This window comes from Megachile rotundata, chromosome 10 (assembly GCF_050947335.1).
Source record: "Megachile rotundata isolate GNS110a chromosome 10, iyMegRotu1, whole genome shotgun sequence".
NCBI lineage: Eukaryota > Metazoa > Arthropoda > Insecta > Hymenoptera > Megachilidae > Megachile > Megachile rotundata.
In genome coordinates, this window is record NC_134992.1 from 13,775,571 (window position 1) to 13,797,925 (window position 22,355).

The 22,355-nt window shown below is 30.7% G+C and overlaps 4 protein-coding genes and 1 long non-coding RNA gene across 7 annotated transcripts; 1 reads left to right on the forward strand and 4 right to left on the reverse strand.

Annotated features, from left to right (window-relative positions):
- Nucleotides 1-84: 84 nt before the first annotated feature.
- Nucleotides 85-853, reverse strand: Arl2 (ADP ribosylation factor-like 2). The gene is made up of 2 exons (XM_003705136.3): nt 711-853; nt 85-622 (listed from the first exon to the last, which is right to left on the reverse strand). The coding sequence occupies exons 1-2, from the start codon at nt 773-775 to the stop codon at nt 133-135; spliced, it is 555 nt and encodes a 184-aa protein (XP_003705184.1). The 5' UTR covers nt 776-853; the 3' UTR covers nt 85-132.
- A 94-nt stretch (nt 854-947) lies between these two features.
- HSPBAP1 (HSPB1 associated protein 1) lies at nt 948-2,643 on the reverse strand. Its single transcript, XM_003705189.3, has 4 exons — nt 2,237-2,643; nt 1,871-2,157; nt 1,409-1,790; nt 948-1,335 (listed from the first exon to the last, which is right to left on the reverse strand). Exons 1-4 carry the CDS (start codon nt 2,432-2,434, stop codon nt 1,012-1,014), a joined length of 1,191 nt encoding a protein of 396 aa, XP_003705237.1. The 5' UTR covers nt 2,435-2,643; the 3' UTR covers nt 948-1,011.
- Nucleotides 2,644-2,827: 184 nt separating this feature from the next.
- Nucleotides 2,828-13,031, reverse strand: LOC100877406 (putative sodium-coupled neutral amino acid transporter 11). 2 transcript variants are annotated; one of them, XM_012289771.2, is made up of 7 exons: nt 12,892-13,031; nt 11,086-11,139; nt 10,847-10,934; nt 10,114-10,323; nt 9,175-9,427; nt 8,451-8,799; nt 2,828-8,341 (listed from the first exon to the last, which is right to left on the reverse strand). In XM_012289771.2, the coding sequence occupies exons 1-7, from the start codon at nt 12,949-12,951 to the stop codon at nt 7,910-7,912; spliced, it is 1,446 nt and encodes a 481-aa protein (XP_012145161.1). In that variant the 5' UTR covers nt 12,952-13,031; the 3' UTR covers nt 2,828-7,909. The 2 variants fall into 2 exon arrangements, with proteins under 2 accessions (XP_012145161.1, XP_012145162.1); XM_012289772.2 differs by lacking the exon at nt 11,086-11,139 and having other exon boundaries at nt 12,892-13,002.
- Nucleotides 13,032-13,279: 248 nt separating this feature from the next.
- Nucleotides 13,280-14,073, forward strand: LOC143265214 (uncharacterized). Its single transcript, XR_013039459.1, has 2 exons — nt 13,280-13,416; nt 13,504-14,073. It is a non-coding gene; the product is annotated as an uncharacterized LOC143265214 (long non-coding RNA).
- Nucleotides 14,074-14,840: 767 nt separating this feature from the next.
- On the reverse strand, nt 14,841-22,230 carry LOC100880986 (mitogen-activated protein kinase kinase kinase 7). 2 transcript variants are annotated; one of them, XM_076535938.1, is made up of 10 exons: nt 21,950-22,230; nt 21,701-21,768; nt 21,139-21,364; nt 20,951-21,068; nt 20,546-20,875; nt 18,197-18,309; nt 17,825-18,105; nt 17,631-17,703; nt 15,276-15,529; nt 14,841-15,140 (listed from the first exon to the last, which is right to left on the reverse strand). In XM_076535938.1, the coding sequence occupies exons 3-10, from the start codon at nt 21,170-21,172 to the stop codon at nt 14,976-14,978; spliced, it is 1,368 nt and encodes a 455-aa protein (XP_076392053.1). In that variant the 5' UTR covers nt 21,173-21,364; nt 21,701-21,768; nt 21,950-22,230; the 3' UTR covers nt 14,841-14,975. The 2 variants fall into 2 exon arrangements, with proteins under 2 accessions (XP_076392053.1, XP_003705183.1); XM_003705135.3 differs by lacking the exon at nt 21,701-21,768.
- Between the last annotated feature and the right edge of the window lie 125 nt (nt 22,231-22,355).

Here is a 22,355-nt window from a genome sequence, read left to right on the forward strand (position 1 = left end):
TATAGCTATAATAATTTAAATAAAGTACAATAATATTATAGTTTAGTCGTTTAAAAGAAGGAGACAAATGCTTTATAAAAAGAATAAAAATACTAATAATTTTAGTTACATGACTTAGTACATTCCTTATTCTTAATCTATATAAAATATCCTTGCAGAAATGTCATCGACAATCCAATTTATTCCCTCAACAAGATTTTCTCCTGTAACTGCAGAACATTTATAGATTTGCCAATGATGAGTTTTAATACTAGGTAATTCCAAAATTTCTGCAATATCTGCTGTAGATAATGCTCCAGGCAAATCTTGCTTATTCGCAAGTATTAGCAGACTTGCACCTTCTAATCTTTCTTCTTGTAGAAGTTTGTATAATTCTATTTTACAATCTTCTAATCTTCTTTTATCTGCACTATCAATCACCCACACAAGGCCATCCGTAGATTCAAAATAATTCCTCCAGTAGGAACGCAATGATTTCTGACCACCTACATCCCAAATATTAAGTTTGTATCCACGATGGTCCAATGTTTTAATGTTAAAGCCTAGAGTTGGTGATATTGTATCAATTGGTTCTCCGTTAATTCTTTTCAAGACAGTAGTTTTACCAGCATTGTCCAAACCTCTATAAAGACATATATAAAATTTCATGCAAGAAGTAACCTCCTTTTTAACCTATAAACATTAAAACAAATGGAAAAGTAAATACATACAACATTAAAATTCGCATTTCCTTCTCCTTCTGCTTCAGTTTCTTAAGTATCGTCAGTAATCCCATTGTAAAGCTCGTTAATTTTATTACTCAATGCAATTTGACATTTATACATGCTAAACACACAAAAGATGTGGAGCCACTTGAAGTTTTCGAACTTAACCAATACCGATCAATGAAGGACAATAACAGTAAACAAACAACAAAAGTATAACATAGATCGAATAAATTCTAAATATTTGTAACGAAAATAGCTTATAAAAATATTTAATTACTATTTCTTAAACGATAAATATATACATTTAAGATAAAAGTAATTCTGTAACTTTATTAACAACATCAGGATGACAAAGTGCATTAACAATATCTTTAGACAATTGTTGAGTTCTAGGAAATATATTTTGTACATCTTGATCTTTTAATAGTTCAACACTACTTTCAGAAAATCTTCTTCTGTTCGTTTTTAGAAATTGTTCCAACTCTGTTGCTTCAAGTTCATGAAGAAGTTTTACATATATTGGATATTGGGCTGCTAAATCTGTTGCTGTCCATGCAGTATGTTTCATCTTTTTACAGGGTGATTCTACAGCTTCCATATTTTTGTACTGCTCAAGGGCAATGTTTAGCTGTGGAATAAATTAGTTTTAATTCTCAATGTTGGCATGTAGAAAAATTACATAGTTCACCCAATATAATTACCAAATTTGTGCAATCAGATAATGAACACTCAGCTTCATTGGTCATATTACAGACACTTTTTCCAATTCCTGCTATTACCAGTTTAACAATAGCTTCTTTAACTCGTGACATATGATCTGTTTCTACTGGTAACCATACATTTACACTAACAGTAAGATCAAGCGACTCAACATAGTGCCACCAACCAGGAGGAACAAATAACACATCTCCTGGTTCAAGAGTTACCAATTTTGGTCTTTCCTGTATTTTTAATATGTTTATCTCATTGTCTTCTGTAGGACAGAAGAAATTATATTTACTGTACACTGTAGATTCTTCATAAGGAATTCTTGTTGGTTGGAGGTACCTGGTTGAATCTGGAGGGAACAGTAACCATTGCTTCCTAACACATTGGAAATAACTTTATTTAAATCTATCCAAATTTGTATAGTAAAATAAAGTATTAGACTAAGTATCACCAACCTTCCATGAATCTGTGCTACTAAATTAGAACCATAAGAGTCTTGATGGCAATTTGTATGGGCACCTTTATTTCCAATCCAAAGAGTAGAATCGGTACCATCTTTATCGATACCAAACATTTTCCAAGTTATTGAATTTATTATATCTGGCTTATTTTTGAACCATTCTTGCATATACTTATAATCAAAATAATACCATTTTGTGTCATTTTCATTAACACTTACATTCTTAATAAATTCTGATAATGTCATAGAAATTACAGAACAATTTTCTTCCCATTGAGGACTCTATAAAATAAAATATTTTAGAATTTATCATATCAAGATTGCATATAAATAAAAAAGAAAGGCTTAAATAATAATTTACCGTAGATCTAGCATTATAACCAATTCGAAAGGGCAATTTAGTGTCTCCCACTTTTTCAGCAAACTCCAATAAACTCCAATCAAATAGTTTCCATGAATACTCATCTTTTAAATCTTGCAATATTTTTTTAAACAATACCGGCTCGTTAATTTCCGTAATTGCTTGATGTAAAATACTGTCAGACGGTAAATTTTCCATTGCTCATAAATTCTTAAAAATATAAGCTTCGTTCGATTTTAACAATTAAAAAATACTAAGTATTCTTTCACGTTACTGTCCTTCATAACCACGTGCATAATCACAATTTTTAACTTCGTAAAATCAAAAATAATAGCAAAGTTTTTCAAACTCGTTTGACTTGTATGTACACACGAGTCAACTCAAGTGCAAATCTGGTTTCCCTAGGGAAAATGGCTATTAATGAGAATAAGACGCCAACGCCCCCTATAGTATTAAATAAATACTAATTTTTCGAATTTTTTTTTCGGAAATACGTTTAGAAATCGTGCAGAAATGTAATTGATTTTGTACACAGAACAAGTTTTATGATAAAGAGTTCAAATGGAAAAGGTATGCAGAAAACTGCGCGAGTATATTTCGATATACTTTATTTGTTTTTTTATTATTCGAATTTACTCTTTTTAGTCCAGTCAACATTACAATAGAGTATTTTAAGTATAGACGCGTTTCAACGAAACATATACAAGTACACTGTCTGTACAGGTATCACAGAGTAAATATAGTTGCATGTATCCAGGGATCTTCTGGCAACAATTATAATGCACCTGTTCTGTTATAGGAGCGTAACATGAATCAATAATTTGATCTCTTTGCTTATTTCTTTGTAACCTCAAATTAATGTTAGCATATTTCTTTACTTTAGGTTAACCTAATTACACAAGTTATTCCTACGGTGTCGCAGAAGATATTTTACATGTTCTGGGGAAATAAATCTTGACAGAGATGAATTGTATTTACAGGAATACACAAATTCCTTTTACAGAAAAGGAAAGAAGTAAGGCAAATAATTTCATCATATTTGAATTTGACGGCGCGAATGTCTGATTGCAACGCTGTCTGCGCATGCTCAGTTCACTTGAAATTCAAATAACCTGCGCATGTTCAGTTTATTTGAAATTCAAATAAGACTTGGTATCTTTCAGCTGTTCTTTTCACTTTGAACGTAATTTAAACACATTTTAATTGTTATAACACATTAAAATCTTATGTTATTTTACTCGGGAGAACTTATAGAATAATTTGAGGTAAATTGCAGCCGGATAACTGTTACTGTTCAGACGTAAAATATTTTCAAAGTGTAAAAGTTGTAATTTTCTCTCAATATCAGATTTTTAAACCATTTATATATTCATATATTAATTGCCAAATTTTTGCATCATCTCTGTACAATTATAATTGTTCTTAAAAAAATATCATGGTAAAATTGAAAACTAATTATATTAACTTTTCAGGATTTCACTGATTACTCCTGTTTAAAATAAGCAGTGGAAGGCAAAAAATAATGAAGAGTAATCTTACATATTTTCACTAAAGTTACTCATAACCCGTTAGATTGTAAGTATCTGTCTTAAAAAATAAAGCATCTGTGAAATCTTATCACACTCGTAGCAAGGAAAATCTATGTACACATTTCAAGAAATTTCCTATGTCTAACGGGTTCGATCACAATCTTGATTATTGCACTATTGTATTTATTTTATATATCAAGGAAGAAAGAATATCTATATACAAGTTACGTAGTATTTCACTTTTGTGCATTGTTCATACAATTAAAAAAATATTAGAAAAAATTTCTTTGTTACAAGAAATAGTTCTATAAAAGAATGTGTGCAAAACTTATTTAACGATCAGTTCAAGAGTAAAATTTTGATTCGAATTTAATCGCTGTAGAAACAAGCGACGATGGAAAGTATATGTGTACAAAAATTTGCTGTTTAACGTGCGATCAGAGCGAAGCAATCATAGAAAAATATGATTACTATTAACGAAAGACCTTTGATTTATTTCAGAGAATTAGGAACCTGCTTCGTTTATCTATTCGTCTGTTCATCGTAGGTTCAAATTATCGTCCTTTTGTTTTTTTCTTTCTCTTAGTTGGTCTGCGATACACGATTGTCAATATAATGACTACGCTTCTTCTAGTTGCACATATTCTTTGAATTATTAAAAAATATACCGAATGTCCGTAAAGTAAGTTTTAGCTTGTGCATCAGAGTCACATTTGAGTTCCCTATCTAACTACAGAGTATATTTCCGAAATGTTTGAAGTCTTCGTAATTTAAATTAATTTAAATGGACAATAAATGTAATAAAAAAATTACATTATTTTTTAATCAATTTAAAAAATTTGGATGTTTGAAAATTTGGGAATTTGAGAAGATGTGCATAATTATATTAAGGTGATCTAATAGTAATCGTGGCTCAAATAAAGTCCTTTTTGAAATAAAAATTTTGTAAGAAAAATTTCGAAATTTTATCACACTTCATTACGGCACATCACTTTATGAGTTTTGGCAAATTTAGTAACAGCTACGAATTTTGGCAAGTTTTACATAGTAAAAGATCGTTCTAAAGTTTCGTAAGCTTTAAAGCTATTCTAAGCGTTACGAACTTTTTCAATGCTCGAAAAATTCTAAGCTAACTTTAGTCTATATTCTCTAAACTTTTATACACTCGCGCTTGTACACACGTAATATATGTGAAGTGTTAAAAATTGAGATCTTAGTTTAAGAACAATTCTATCCATCAGAATAATGTAAAAAGTTCGTGTAGAGTTATAATCGAAAAACTCGTCTTTGGTATTAGCTAATTTTCAAAATATGTGGTCTAGTATATCAGCGTGAACGAAAGTATTACATTTCTTTTTTTTAAAGTTCTTAATGAAAAAATGATCATTCAAGTCTTTTTTATAAAATGGAAATAAAATAAAAATCATGATTTGAAAATTCAATTGATTGAATTAGAAATAATATTTCACTGACAATTTGTAATTTTTAAAATGTAATACCCTCACACCTTAATACTTTATGTGTATATTATATAATATATGCACAGATAGGCAGAAAATTGAATACACATTTAGATACAGACATTATACGTATTATATACAGAATTTACGGACACCCGGTAGATTTTTTGTACATACTCTTACAATTTCAACTGTATTATAATTTAAATAATATAATTCTCTTATTAATTTTCATTAAATACTTTCGTTATCGTGGTCTCTGTTTTTGCCATCTTTCTAATAATTAGCGTTCATTTATATTAGATACATAATACTTATTAGGCCTAATACGTCACACACTTCTTAAGATTTAACGCATCTAAAAGACAAAATATTTTTAAATCTGAATCAAGATAATATTCAGCGATGCGCGGATAAAGGGTTCGGATTGGATCGGAAACATTCGGGCAAATCCGGAGACTCGAGCATTCGAGTCCCGCGAAATTTTCCGAGCCCTTTTTAAAGCTGGATCCGATTTACATTTAATTCGTACACGTAATATGCCATAATTTTGTAAAGTCCAGTTATAATTTAAATTAATGTAATGGTATAAAACATGGACGATGAAATTATCTTATTTCAGTTTTTCCAATGTTTCGTCTTTTGTATATTTATACACCTAAACTTTTTCCAGAAAGCAAATGGTTCGATTTTGTATTAAAAAAAGATTTACTTTTCTCAACAAATATCCTCGATGAAATGAATTATTTCAGAATAAAAAATATCAATATATATCAAATAAATAGTTATTTATTATATTACACTTTTTTTTCTTCTTTTTAATACAAAATCGTAATATTCTACATCATATCGTTCGTAATATGCTCCTACGATAAAGATTCGAAAAATAGTGTCAATAATGGCTTAATATCATTCGGTTTTTAACTATAATGAGTATTATTCTTATCGATAAACAATTAGTTGTAGTTTTGGTTACATTGAGTCGATGGGAAAATAATGCTTTCATCAAAATGCATCACTGTAGTCGCATTATTTGAAATATCAACTCAATGTGTATTTGTCAAAAAGGAAGAATAGAATTTTCATTTTTTAAATAAATAGTCTTTCTCTTTAAATTCATCAAAATTTGTTTGAAGTCAGCTAAAATAGTTCTCATTGTGTAGAAAATAAGTAATTGAAATGAGCTAGCGATTCTATAAATAGTAATTTCTTGGCAGCTATATGTTTATCAATAAATACTCTACGCAATTCAATTTTAAATAGAAAACCTGCCTTGTTGGAACACTTTTACACTGCCATGACACGTTTCATCGCAAGCAATTAAATATACACTGTATTCTAATTAATTTACCAACTTGTTACTTTGATGGTATACCTACACCAATCTTTATATTGTTTGAAATTAAATGTTTTATACAAATAATTTATCATCATTCAATTCCTCTCCTAAAGAGCTGTCGTACTGACAATTATAAAGATACTCATTCGTTTGATTAACTGTACATATTTTATATAAGTTTTCATCCAGGTACGCATAAATTCCAACTGACAAGAGCTGAGTAATTCTGCATAATTATAAATGAAACATTCAATGGACCTTTAGTTAATCATACTGCACAAAATATAAATGTTTTGGTGTATTATTGAATCAATTAAAAAATCACCAATTACTGCAATTAGATTGTTGCATATCAGTGATCAATTTAGGTAGTCTCACATGATTTCATTTTCAATTTTTTCTCTCTTTTAATCTTTTAGGATTCATATACAATTATCTGATAAAATGGGTTGTTTCAAAAAAATTTCTGATCTTCCAAATATTTTTTACAATTTTGCAAATTCTGAGTTTTACTCAGCTCATATTTTGGAAACACTAAAATTAATTGCAAACCTAATAGCAACAACCTTTGTTTATCTGTTCAAGACAACCTTAGAGTCTTGTATTATCAAAGAAAATCTACGCAACGCAAGCTGCATATTATGATATTGTCTATAATGTTTGATTTTAAAAATATTTCATTTCACGCGTTCAACAAGATAAAATGCTGATAAATTCAACAGATAGATGCTTCTCGATCTTCAACGTACCTCGTATTCGACTTACATTTGAAACTTCACGCTTGATACTTCAAATACTTTTATATTCATCTTAATATTCTCATCTGTATCCTATTGCGTAAATATATGCAGTTAGAAGTGAAGAGGGAAATTTGTCGCTTTCAATTATTCAATTTAAAGAAAATCTATCTTCTCTATTTTAATAATAAAGAATCTTTTAACACGTTGACTAACATAAATTTAATTCCATCACATAATTCTGAAAAATTAAATGAAATTACTGGGGTAATTATTATGAGGCTATTAACAAGATTACCTTAAAAAATTTCATATGATTATTAACAGAGAGTAAACAATAACATTATTAATATACAAAATAATGTAAAATTTAAATTACAAATTAAATTATGTCCTCAATAACTTACAATATTGTAAAATGTCAGTCAACGTGCTAATATTTTTGGTACCCTAAATTCCAAAAGTGCAACGCAGAAAGAGGGTGAAACAAACATGGAAGCAGTTCTACAAACGCGTTTCTGTTTCTCAAGCTCGACTCCAACCACATCTTCGAAGGTACAAAACTATTTTGCCCAAGAACAGTGTCCTACGTGTGTTCCTCATGGAAGTTACATCGCTTCGGTAATCTTCGAGGTCGCATTAAAACTCGTGCTATTCGAGTTGTCGATACAATACGGCATTACCTTTCCGTGTACGCAGGAACTGGAGGTATCGCTGTTCACGATGAGGAGCAGTAATCCGGAAACAGCGGCAAATACGCCAGCGGTCATCAAACCTAGAGCCGGGAGTTTCTTGGGCGAGAGAACTGGTCCCTCTTCGAGTTTGAGGTAGCAGAGTCCAGGAAGAACGTAGGCTAAAGGTACTGCTGCTAGGATGCCGTTCAATTCTAAGACAACACCTAGACAATCCGTGGACATGGAGATCAGGTAAGCCACGATCACTATTGTCAGAGTGATTATTAAATACTTCCTGTCCGAGTTAGGAACGTATGCAGTATGATCCTCGAGTTCGTCTGTTCCTTTGATTGCTGTTAGGATCACCTGTAAAATAATATTACTAGTTATTTTAAACTTGGGATATATTAACTTAATAATGAGATTAAATACTTAATAATTATGTCAGGTCTTACTCTCACCAAATTACACTTACTTCTCTAGTGACGAAGCATTCGATAGGAAAAGTGAGAAGAATAGTTCCACTGAACATGACTCTCGCAAAATTCATTAAGTCATCGTCCCAACAATAATTTTCCATAAGGTCTCCCTGAACGTAAGCGGTGAAGGTGGCGTAACCAATAATCCCGAAAGCTGCGGCAACCAAGAACGAGGTGAAGAGTGACCAATGAGTGACTACGTCCCACTTCTGTTGAGTAGCCCTCTCTATGGACTCGTAGATAAGGAAAGTATTATGATGGCACATAAAGGCAAATGCCATGATTCCAACGGAAGGGATAATGCCACGGAAGTTCGCGAATCGCCAGCTGTCCTCTTGGCTTGGCCTGGAAAATTTTATTGTTTGAACATTAAAGCTGCTTGTCTCACGAGAAGAAAGAATCTTATTTAAGAAGGAAGAACTTTAGCATCTTTGCCGCGGACATTGTAAGTTACGTCGTATTGAATTACATTATTATTTTTTAGTAATATATTGTTATTAATAATACTGTTGATATATAGTTATTAATAATACTCTTAATACACAATTATTAATATATAATTATTAACAATACTGTTATTCTTTTTTCAGATAAACAGTTCATTCAAGTACCAGTTTATCCAATTAACAAATTAGTACAAATTTGATTATATTTTTAGATGTAATTCGACGAATGCCCACAATGAAGATGTCAAAGGGAAACAATGATTGGATCACTCACACAATTGCGGACATTGTGCCCATCCGAATTAAGATAGCTAAGAGAATGAAACCGACGCAGACCAACGAGAGGAAAGAGATCTTGGCCAGACGGGCTACGTTTCTATAAAGACACAATGGTATAGTGATGCAAACCGTCGCGAAGAAGATGACCACTTGACGATGAGCAAAAATGCTCGTCTCACTCATTCCTGTTACCCTTATTAGCACTTTAGTCACCGTGTCGCCGACGACGACGTTGTAGGAGACCATTGCTGGAAAAGAAAGGGCTAGTTAACAAATATAGCTCTTGCACTATTCAAGTTTATAGAATTAAGGATATATTTAATTATGACCTATGTATTGAGTATATTATATTGAGTATGTTATATTGAATATATTATGTTCAATATATTATATTGAGTATATTATATTCAGTAAATAATATTGAGTGTATTATGCTCAGTATATTATATTGAGTATATTATATTCAATATATTATATTCAGTATATTATATTCAGTAAATTATATTGAGTGTATTATGCTCACTATATTATATTGAGTACATTATATTCAATATATTATATTCAGTAAATTATATTGAGTGTATCATGTTCAGTATATTATAATGAGTACATTATATTCAATATATTATATTCAGTATATTATATTCAGTAAATTATATTGAGTGTATCATGTTCAGTATATTATATTGAGTATATTATATTCAGTAAATTATATTGAGTGTATTATGCTCACTATATTATATTGAGTACATTATATTCAATATATTATATTCAGTAAATTATATTGAGTGTATCATGTTCAGTATATTATAATGAGTACATTATATTCAATATATTATATTCAGTATATTATATTCAGTAAATTATATTGAGTGTATCATGTTCAGTATATCATATTGAATATATTATAACATATTTAGTATATCATATTTACCTATGAATGGATAAATAAACTGCAGAGTGGTAAGAATATAAAATCCGGTGCGACCAAAGCTAGCCCTCATTAAACCTTGATAACTCATTTCTCCACAAATGTGGCCACTTCTGACCATTAAAATTAAAGAGTAATCAGTAAGGCCCGCTACCACGACTAATAATACTATTCCAAGGCCAAATCCAGCCTGGTGAAGAGCATAGGGTATGCCTAAAAAGAATGTTCAGAATTAAGTTTCCTTGCATTATTAAGATGAATATTTCTTAAACACCGAATTTTATTTCTAATTTTAATATCTGAATTTAATTCGTTTAAGAATGATCGGTATTTAAATAAGTAAACCCCGATGAATCATTCATCGCATATTGTGATCAAGAGGGCGGGCACAGAGCCAACAATTTTGCCTGAAAAAACAGAACTAATACGAATCCCTAAATTTAAAGGCCAAACTTCCTGATTTTAACAACCTACATTTGTAATGCGCATACTTTTAACAACCGAAGAAAAGCGAAGAGGTCATTAAAATTTCTCTTTAGATGAGAGTCTGCGTTTAATTATAATGAGCAATTGTAATACCGATAACGATAATTTTCATTCGTTCTGATAATTGTAAAATGGAACATTCGATCAAATTTATAGTCGAGATATAAACAAATTATATTACAAAAAATTTGTATATTTGTTAATAGTATTTCGGTGTTTAAGAGTTATTTTTAATAAGCCTGTGAATTACCGATAACACCACTGCCGATAATGGAATTGATGAAATTAAAACTGGCCAATGGTAGACTATTGAATTTTCCGGATTCTTCCTTCTTCTCCTACAAATCAAATTACGAATATAAGTAAAATGATCTCCATAGTATTTCGTAATGTTTTTAATTATAAAAAATTATGTAAACTATTTCTATTAGTATAACTAAATTGTTAACTAAATTGTGGATGTTTATGAGTTTATAATTAGTTACTTGCCCCGACAAGTTGCCTCATATCATCATAAGATTCCTCTGATCCGAGACTGCCGGCCTGTGCATCAAAAATTGAAAGCATGAACTTATCTCGCAAATGAAGTAATCCTTAAGTAACGAAATTAAGTATGATAAGAATATTTCAAAATATAAAATAATAATTATATCGAACAAATGATATAGTTTATTTTTATAATCATAATTTTTATCATTTCTTTATCGATTATTGAATAAACCCTTACTAAAAATATTCTTTAGAAGAATTACCTGTTTACTTTTTTTAGTAATTAAACAATGAATCTTAAGATATTAACTACACTTAATTCATAATAAAATTGAAAAGTTATAGTAATTAATTTTCTCTCTTCTTTAAAAACTTACTGGGACTTACATTGAAAATTATCAATTTTTTAAACAATCACAAGAACGAATAAAATCAACTTGCAGTAAATTATTAATAATATAAATTCATAATAATAAAACGAATTTGTTATACAAAATATTTACAATGTAACTATAGATTTATAATACAGAGAATACTACGAGAAATCGAGATTAAATATTGTACTATAATTTATTTAAATTCAATGTTTGCTTGATATTCCTTTAATGCGCAAAGCTTTATTTTAAAACGATGTATCTTCAGATTGCATTGCCATGTAGTAATTAAGAACAGAATTACGTTCATTACAACCGTGTTTTATATACAGATTTAATACACGTTCAAGCGCGGTGGACGATTTTCAATGTGAGCCACTGTACGTGTGCGATGAGTTATAGATTTTTCTCCTTTCTTTTACCGCAACTCTGAATCATCAAATTTATTTTCATTTCTTTTAATAATAAATAGCTCAACGATTTCTACATTTTCTCCCCATAATTCGAGAAAATGCGAAAAGAACTTGATAAAATTTAATTAAAAGAAAATCTCGTCTATTGCATCCTTCTTGGGAAAAGGGAAAATAAATTAGAGACCATTATGTTGTTCTTCACGCCCACGTCTCCACCTCTTTCCCACTTACATTTTTTACGGTATGCAATCTTACTTTTATAGCTCCGGTTCTAATTAAGCTACGAAATTTAGTATTATAAAACAGAACAAAAATATTGTTATTGTGTTTGTTACACTTTGTGTAGGATAAAAACTCAAGTGTAAGAAATAATAATATACATATTATAACTCTTACAATAATATAGTAATAAAATATTTATAATATTAATACTGTATATTATAATTTATTATAAGTTTAAAGAGTGTATAAAAATGTAACACAGTATTACAACATAAAATAATGCAATAATAGTACTGTATTATTTGTCATACCCCCTCTAAACCTAAGGTGAGTGCACTGTAATAGTACTTCTGTTATATAATACTATCAATATAGTATTCTTTCCACGCAATTTCTGATAATACGAGAAAAAAGACGTACAATGCATTACAATTCACATAAATGACTCAAACATTTATACAATGCATTACAATTCACAAAAAAAAACCTACTACGTCTTCTTCAAACTACGTCTTCCACGGGCTATCAATCAAACATCGATTTTCCCAATAAATCCTTGCCGTTATTCAATCAGATCACGATACCCTTCCTAATCAATTTTGCAATCAAATCAATGAGACGATAAAGAGGAATCGTGGCAATCGCACAAATCCCGAGCAAACCACATTAGACGAAATCCTATATTCCGCCCCGTAATTGAGTTACCCTTCGATCAGCATGTATATCGTTAATCACCTACTTTTATCAGCAACACAATGTCCATTTCTCGTGAGGATTAAACGATTAATTTTACTCACATCCTCGTAGTTGCTCCTTGCATCCAGGATGTAGCTTTTCTCGGTGACGTCGAGGGCCATCGTCGAAAGGGAAGAACCAAAGGTAGAATCGAACGAACGAAAAGTTTCGAAGGGAAGGTTCGTAGAACAGGATCAAGCAGACGTCTGAGGCGACTGCACCCTTCCTATCTAACCCTGGCTTCCGTTTTTCACCCTCTTCTCACCCCTACAATACATGCACGTATGGTGGTCTCGATGGGAGCGTGCGCATCGCACGCTTTGCGTTTCTAACGCGTTATCAGACGACAATATCTTCCTTATCTTATGTCTTACGATCTCGTTAGTTGACTTCTGGCTGAGGAATTCCTTCACGACCCTTTCGGCTCCTTCTTTTTCCCGGGGAGACAACGCACGATATACTGGTACCCTCCGACCGCTGATGGAAAGTCCCAATTTCGTGAAATGCAATCCGTCTGACATGTTTTAGTCTTTTTCTAGTTTAAAGGTCGTTGATTATAACGCGATGATATATTGAACGCGATGCGGGTAATTTAATTGTTTTGGATACTGCCAAAGTGATTTTCCATCCGACAGACGATTCATGTAACAGGGGGTTCCTTGTGTTCCTTGCAGACAATTGGAAGGAGCTGTTATTGTGAGGGAGTTCTATTGTTGTGGAGATATACCTTCTAATTCGTATGCGATTACTGAACGAGGAGAAAAAAACTCCTTTGATAGAAATTATCGGTGGTGATAAGCTGGATTCGGTACTTCTATCACGTTGAAATACATTTTCATGTAACTGCAAAGTAAACGGTAATTAACAATTATTCAGTCTCTTGAATTTTGGTCATTTAAAAAGGAACATTGGCAGGATTAGTATTGAATGAGAAATAAAAAGTCATTTATTAAAAACAGGACACAAACAGAAAATATGTATTGCACATGATTTTGTACATACATATACAAATTTTGTTGGGAACAATTGTTGTTCTAATTCAAAAGATTTCTTACATATCTCAATGTCTGAAATTATATTTTTGATAAATTAGAAAGTTCTATTATAAACGATTGAGTTATTTAAATACAGTAATACCTTATAATTGTAGTGACAAATAGGTAAATAATTAAATAGCAAAATAATGATACAATACATCCTTAATCACTTATCAATGTTACTTCTTATATAAACATGTACACTAATCACTATATCGCTGGCAATTAGTTGATTGCCAATTGTTGATTTAAGAAATACTTCAAACTGTATACAATCACATTTAGGAATCATAAATACTATTTCATTGTGTTTTCAATTTATATTTAGCAATTTTCAGTGAATCACAACTTAAACGTTTCTGCTAGAACAATAAATCACTTTTGATTTTTTTTCTTAATTTTATAGATAAAGCAAAGTATACTCTTAAAACCATAGATTCTGATATTCTGAAAGACATTTAAATAACAAATAAAAATAAAAAAAATTTCTAGACATTTCTTTCTTTTTAAATAAAAACCTAGCATTTTCAATAAAAAATTTCATAGATATATTACAGTGCAGTTTCACTATATTTTAACCCGCAGAAAATCCCCTTCATACTTGTGCTTCCTAAATATAAAATATTCAAATTTTCAGCGGCAGACTATTGGTAGCAAAAGTTTAGCAATGAAAGTTCCATTTATATGGTCCTTTTCATTCTTTAGTGAAAAAGAGACACATGCTACATCTATTACATTTTGTTCACCAAGCAGTCTAAAGACAAAAAAGTTTTCATGTAAATTTTTAATATTGTAGCATGAGTATTTTTAACCAAGTTACACTGTAAAAATTGTCAAATGCAAAAAGAAAAAAACCAGTACCTTTCACGTGTTCAATCGCGCCTAATTACTGCATCATGACACGCAGAACCATCTCGCAAAATAAAATATACTGTAAACTAGTTTCTTCAGAAACGATTGAACCCATTTTTATAAAAAAAATTCTTGCTAGGTTCGCGAGGAAATCGATGTCTCATGTTCGCCGCCAAAAGGAAGCAGGGAACTTCTTTCACAAAAATAATATCAAGAAAGAATTTGACTTAAATCTCGAACTTATCTAATATAGATATTCATGAATGTCTCGAAGGATCTTGACACGGCACCACGAACCATCCATTGTTTCCTGAAACTGTTGGTCCCATCTGAGCATTGCTCAATAGGGCATTGTTCACTCTTTGGTTCTTCATAATTTCTAACTGTCGTTTCAAGTTGCGATACAGTTGTATCAAGGCTCCCTGAAAAAGGACAAATTTAGATTAAAATTTTATGAAGATCCTCTGGGAATCATTAAGAATTAAGAGGCAAGAGACTTTTGTTTGATAGAAACTTAAAAATTTGTCCATACAGTTTAAATTCACAATGATACTTACCTTCTCCTCTTCAAGCTTCCTGAGTTCCTCTTGCTGCCTCAGACTGTCTATAGTCAAATTTTTAAGCATTTCGTTTTTATGCTGGCTCAACAACGCGATCTCTGTTTGGACTTTCAAATATTCCTGCGCAAGTTGTTTATGCTCTTCAAAGATTTCTTTGGACCTTTCACAAGTTTGATCAGGTGTCAGTGGCCTCAGATCAGCATCCAGGAGGCGGTAAACATTGTCCAAATCTTTATCCGTTGTACTGTTACCTGTTAATCAATAATCATGACTGAAAGTTAATTTCTAAACAATTATGTTGTCACTCTTCTTAGTCACTGTAAAAGTAACTTCTTCATATACAAGATTAACCTGACTTGTTATACACCTATAAGATCAATTATTTAAGCATAAAATAAAAAAAATCAATTATTAAACTTGAAGTATTTTGAATATCCCTACTTCTTAATTTACATATCACAATTCATTGATAAAATAAAACTTGTGGTTTACAACTCTTTTCACATGAAATAATGACCAATCTCAAATTGCTTTTGATATGATTAGAAGAATCTACATTTTTTAACTTAAAAATTATGTTAAATTCAGAATCCATTCAATCTCTGCAACTTTTAATGTTGGACAGCTCCTTCCTGATAGTAGAAGAAACAAGTAAATGTACTAACGTAACAGAACCCAGCACCGCTTTAGGGTGTCCGTGGCGACGATGTTTGGATATTCCTCGCACATTTCCAAATACTGAAGCCTGTCGAGGCTTCGTTCATAATAGAATCAAGATTATTCACATGAAGAGTGTCACTGTGATACGCTACTACAATCCACTTCCTATAATTGTTACAACGAGATTGATCGAGCCGATTGTTAACAGGGTGACGATATTCGAAGAAACGAGATTTTTCAAATAACCAAGAGTGAAAGAAAAAAAAGAAGAAAGAAGAGGAAAGCCGTCGTTCTTGGTGGTGTGTCGGGAGAGCACTAAACAAACGTGCATCTATATTGGGCCTGGTGAGTCAGCCACACCTGCTTCGAGGTATCCCCCACCAGACAGAACGTGCAATTGCGAGCCAAGAAGAAAATACGGTTCTTCGGCTCTTAATTCATCTTCAGGGCTGGATTAAGTTGAAGTTCCGATTCCCATGCTGATCTCATAGGCGGCAATTAAGAAAAAAAGGCAAACGGTGACTAAGAGGCGGCAGCTGACACATCTTGGATTGTTTCTGTTTAGAGAGTATACAAAGTTTCTGGAGCTATACAAACAGAAATATAGTTTCAGATGACAACAATGACTTCAGATATTTAAGTATAAACTTGTTATACAATTTGATAAGAAATAAAATTGATATGTTAAAAAGTTTATAGACTGTACTACGATAAAGAACAGCAATACTTATTTAAGTAAACAAAAGTTTTGGCAATAGCATTGAACAATTTTTATGGCCTTTTAACACTTAATCTAATTCTGCATAGTCGTGATTTTTATTGTTATCAATAAGTGTCAATCGCAAACAGTTTCCACCGATTAGTCTTCAGTTAAATTTAGGGTAGTCGCACAATGCGACTGTTTTCGCGGGCCCTTTGCCAAACTTGATTTCGCCGATCGACGAACTCCTAAGGAATTCGTCATGGTAAAGTCACCATGTGTCAAGGTACAACGTTTTAGTTTCTTTTCATTTCCTTGTAAAAAAAATGAACAGTGCAACACATTTGAGCATCAAGTGCAATGAGGAAACGTAGCATAACAAATATAAATATAGATGCAATTTACATACTAACTATATCTATGTCTTTCATAACAAACTGTTAAATAAAGAAATTTGGAACAGATTTAAAAATTAGTATTATCTTTTATCGACTTCTTGCAATACGTTTTTCTATGTTAAAAGAATCAAAGTGAACATGTATTATGACAACTGGATGAAATATTATGTATGAAGCGTGTAAGTAATGTTAATTAGCTGAAAAAGCTTCTGAGCGGCGACAACGGGTCTGAACGCACCACATTCCGCACTTAAAGGAAGGTTTTGTGGAACATACAGAGAATGTTATTTTGGGATTAGAGTACTATCGCAGTGAGTCATAAATTCGAAGCTCTCGTCCCTCTCGTGCGAGTTCCCCTTCTTCTGTAGTAATAGAACAACGACGAGGTCGTCAACAAATAGCAACTTAATCATTTCTTTCATGTTGCATCCATGTGATGAGTAAGATAAACAATATGTAAACAAAATTTAAAATATTTGTAGAAACATTTTACACGTTGAAAAACGATGCAGTGATTGAATGAATTCATTATATTAAAATAACTGCAAACGTTATTTATTTATAGTTTAAATATTTTATAGGAATAAAACTTACTCTGACCAGGATTCTTTATCTTTAGAATGGGTGATTCTAATGAAGCTTCAGAACTCGACAATTCCCAAGAATTCTGCAATTAGAAACATACAAATATACATTAAGAAAATAAATATGATAACGTAGAATTGTTAACAAAAATTTGTAAATACATCAAGTTATTTAAAATATTTAAAACAAAAATTTATGTTTACCGGATCACACTCAACGTAAAGTTGTGGAAAATTATTTATTTGAGATTTTTTATTGGTTACATCATTTACTGAATTACTATTTTTAGGAGGCGGATTCTTGAAATCGTGCAACAAATTGGATGAACTATTTTCTCCATTTTGAACTTCTGGTTCTTGTTTAGAATCAGGAATACTAGCTTTGATGGTACTGTTATCAATGCATCCATTATTTTCAGTATCATATTCTGAATCGGAGTCGTATTTAGAATTATGATTCTCGTTAACTTCTTCTGATTCAGCGTCTATAAAAAGATTACAATACATCTGATTACTTTATGCACAATTTTTATACATCATTTAAAAACTGCTTTTACATATTTATGATGTACGTACTTGGCGAATATTCAACAGGTTCTAAATGACTACTGAAAAATTGTGATAAAATCGTCATTATTTCAACGACTTCATCCATTGATGGTCTCTCTGCAGGAAATTTGTGCCAACATCTGAAAAAATAACATGTTTCTTCTTTTTATTAAGTAGAAATGACTTCCAGTCATATTATGTTTAATACATTGACTGTCAAAAAATATTTTATTTTTATAGCAGTCAATGTATTAAATAATAAAAACATAAAATATTTACTAATCCAAATAGTGTACTATGAACAATATTCCCAAGTTTATATAATTGATTTTTAAAAATAGCAGCAAAAGAGGACACAATAAGTATGAAAAAATGGATCATCTATCCTTACATAGAAGAATGAATAATATGCCAGATAACAATAAAACTAACACAGAAAGCAAGCAAACAGCTAATCAGTTACCAAGAAATTAATAGATTATAAAAATGAACTTGAATACAGTAGATTTTTTAAGATGTTAAGTACCTTAGAAAGCCACAATATTAAACATTGATTGAATTAAAAGAACATCAATATTAGCACAGCATTAATATTTAAAATATTGCAAAATTAAAAACCGAAAATATTTTTAAAAAATTATTTTTAATGTATCTATTTATATTAGAATCGCTAAGTAGTCCTATCACCCATTACTATTGCTGTACAAATGAACACACATATACATTTTACTTTCTCCTTTAAATTACTCAAACCTAGTCACAGCTACTCATAAATAATATAAATTCGATGATTCTGTTCAATATTTTTCCTTTTCTAAATTCAACACTTTCCCTTCCACATTTTACTGTTAGAAAACTTTGTGATGAAATTAACTGGGAGCATTCATCAAATTTCTCACAATAAAATCCACTTGCACTATCATCGATAACCATTTGATAAAAATGTCTGAATATTCAATCATTAAGAGAAAAACGAAAGGGAAAGTAATTAAGCCATTGGGCTCAATGAAATCCTTAATGGACAAGTATCATTTGAAGACAATATCACTTACCACTAAAATTTGCTCCCAGTGCCTAAACATTGAGGAGGATGAAAGAGTGGATTGCTGTCCCAAAGGAGAATCCAGAGTTGCTAAAAGACCTCAATTTCTTTAGAAAAAATTTTATGATGAACTATGTGCCCCAATCTTCACCCTCACCTAGGATAAAACCTAAAATTCATAAGAAGAAATTTAGAAAAGGAAACCCTAATTAACAGAACACTCTCAGAGCGAAGAATTATTGGAACTGTTAAAATTATTCTAACACCTAACTAATCGACACCCTATAACCAGGGCCACTATAACCAGATACTAACATACTGCTAGCAATTATGAAATTCACAGAATGTTTAAAAAGAAGAAATAATATAACTAGTCACATTGAACTATCCTCAGCTCTGCAATACAACCCTCAACCATATTCTGCCTAATAGAATCATCTAGCATACTCTACTCTCGGCTATATTCCGATTCTCGGATTATCGACGGCCTTCAGAACCGTTGTACTTATGTGATGATCTGACTTACTGACCATATTCTACTTATCTGGCCGCACGCGACTCCTGAAATATTCTACTTGTCTGACCAGCCACGGCCACCGCTCTACTTAATAACCTAATATTATGAACCATGTTCTACTTGTCTGACCACCTAAATACATACCAAGATATAAAATCTTAGGTGTGATACGGACAATAATTGAACATAATGAACTTTCCACCATTCATTCGATGAGTGAATAAAAAATATATTAATACTGCTATAAACAATTAACATTTCAAATCATGAGGCATTCATTCTACTGAAGAAAAATATTTATCCGTTGTGAGTCTATCAGGAAATTGTAAATATATGGAACACTGATTGAATACAATCAGCAATGAATAAGTAATAAATATTTATGAATGAAAATTTCTGTAATATTCATTTGTATGAAAAATGGACATAAATATCAATATAAAATGTGCTTATTTCAAGGATAAAATAACAATCTTTTAAATACTACCAAAAGAAGTCATCATACATTTTTCTTGAAAGATTTTTATCTAGTACTATTTATAATCATATTGTTACACTTTCACATTTTTAGCAATATGCAGTTAATCATTGCAAAAAGCTTTAATAAAATTGTTATTTTTTTTTAAAGCATATACTATATTTTTAATTGCTTTTATTATAAGAATTAGTAACACATAATAAATAAAGTAGGAAATATTGCTTCATAAATACAATCAAATGTATATTATACAAAATTTTACCAATACTTTTTCAATATTTTAACATATATAATTATTTATAAAATTACAAGTAAACAGTTATCAATTCTAATAGATACCTGGTCAGAAGATCTTCAATTGGCTTTGGACAACCTTCAATTAAAGGGGGCCTCTGTCCAACATGAACTGCCCACATTATTCTATAGGCTGAACCACCAATTTCATCAAATGGTTTTTTTCTTGATAATATTTCCCATAAAATAACACCCCAACTAAACACATCACATTTTTCTGTATATCTAGAACCCTCAAATACTTCTGGAGCCATCCAAGCAGCAGAACCTTTGTTATTGGTCATATATGTGTTTAAATCACATGCTGTGCCAAAATCACATATTTTAAGAGTTTGTCCCCCCATTACCAATAACAAATTGGGAGGCTTTAAATCTCTGAAAAGTTGCATCAAAATAACTTTTAAGATAAACATAAAAATGTACATATTTAAAATATTTCATTTTCCTTACCTATGTATTAGTGGTTTTGGTTTCATGTTATGAAGATATGCTACTCCACGTGCACATTGTAATGCCCAACTCATTGCATGTCCTGCAGTATATCGTGGCTGAGGATTGCAATGCAGAACTATAAAATAAATAAAGGATAATGAGCAATAAATATACATGCACTTTTTAAATTTGGATAGGAAAAATACCATTATATAAAGAACCGCCTTCAGCATACTCCATAACTAAACAGACTGGATTCTTAGTGCATGCACCATAAAGTTTTACAATATTGGGATGCACAACCCTTGATAATTGTCTAACTTCTACGGTGAAGGCCTTCTTTTCACCTTCTGAATTTATATATTTTATAGCAACATATTGTCCTCTCCATTTTCCTTTCCATACTACTCCAAAAGATCCTTTTCCTACTACCTACATAAAATTATTTTATTTATAGTTGAAGATAAATTACATATGACAAATATCATACTTATATTTATTTACAATCAAAATTAAAAAGTAATATTGCTTGAAGGATAATAATTACAACTATAGTATAAAAAAATACTTGAAAAAATATAAAAAACATCAATGACATAAGAAAGAAAAAAAACAATTCGGCACTTCCTTTTTATTTACACAATTTTAATTATATTCATTTTTATCAGCACTGTCAATTTTAAAGAATCATATATTTTTAATTTATCCAGACAAAATAGGTACTGATTCTCCTTATAAAATACGAATCTTGCACACAAAATATATTACCTAAATCGTGATTTTAAAATATCAATGTAAAATGTCAAAACGAATTTCGTCAACACAACCTCATATACCTATAAAATATTCGAAAATCATTACTTAGGTTATGTTTGAAAAAAAAAGATTCGACAAAATTGCAAAAATTAAAAACAATTAAAGAAATTTCGACTTTTATAAATGGCTTATTAGACAATAAGTAAATGTTAAATTCGACGTTTTCAAATAATTGGCAGAATTACTGTACAATTGAGATACCTGCTCGGTTTCAATTTCATCGTAATTAATTTCTTCAACAAACTGTTGCTGATGGCTTACTAACTCTTTACCCGCCATCACACACAGTCGACATCACATTAATTTCAGGGCACATTTAACTACCGGGCGTATGTAGCACCGCTGAATATTTATTTAAACTTGGAGCTCAAGCTCTTTTAATATTTTCCATTTTATTAAAATTCAGAAGGCATGTGTAGTGAAAAAGTTATATCGATAAATGTTTACGATTCGATACATCGATTTGTTAAAATACGATTTATCAATAAAAATCAAGAATACGATTAACTAAACCAGTATCTAAATAAAATAAAATCATATATCGTTTTTATTTATATTTATTTATTATTATTTATATCGTTTTTAGTTATAATAATTAAAACTATGT

Coding starts and splice junctions, on each gene's coding strand:
- Arl2 (XM_003705136.3), bottom strand. CDS start 775: ATGGGATTACTGACGATACTTAAGAAACTGAAGCAGAAGGAGAAGGAA. Junction 623..710: donor GAAATGCGAATTTTAATGTT/GTATGTATTTAC, acceptor ATGTCTTTATAG/AGGTTTGGACAATGCTGGTA.
- HSPBAP1 (XM_003705189.3), bottom strand. CDS start 2,434: ATGGAAAATTTACCGTCTGACAGTATTTTACATCAAGCAATTACGGAA. Junction 1,791..1,870: donor GTAGCACAGATTCATGGAAG/GTTGGTGATACT, acceptor CCAATGTGTTAG/GAAGCAATGGTTACTGTTCC. Junction 1,336..1,408: donor TATCTGATTGCACAAATTTG/GTAATTATATTG, acceptor TTTATTCCACAG/CTAAACATTGCCCTTGAGCA.
- LOC100877406 (XM_012289771.2), bottom strand. CDS start 12,951: ATGGCCCTCGACGTCACCGAGAAAAGCTACATCCTGGATGCAAGGAGC. Junction 11,140..12,891: donor CAAGGAGCAACTACGAGGAT/GTGAGTAAAATT, acceptor TTTGATGCACAG/GCCGGCAGTCTCGGATCAGA. Junction 10,935..11,085: donor ATATGAGGCAACTTGTCGGG/GCAAGTAACTAA, acceptor TTTGATTTGTAG/GAGAAGAAGGAAGAATCCGG.
- LOC100880986 (XM_003705135.3), bottom strand. CDS start 22,027: ATGGCGGGTAAAGAGTTAGTAAGCCATCAGCAACAGTTTGTTGAAGAA. Junction 21,069..21,138: donor AGGCGGTTCTTTATATAATG/GTATTTTTCCTA, acceptor TTTATTTTATAG/TTCTGCATTGCAATCCTCAG. Junction 15,530..17,630: donor GATAAAGAATCCTGGTCAGA/GTAAGTTTTATT, acceptor ATTGATTAACAG/GTAACAGTACAACGGATAAA.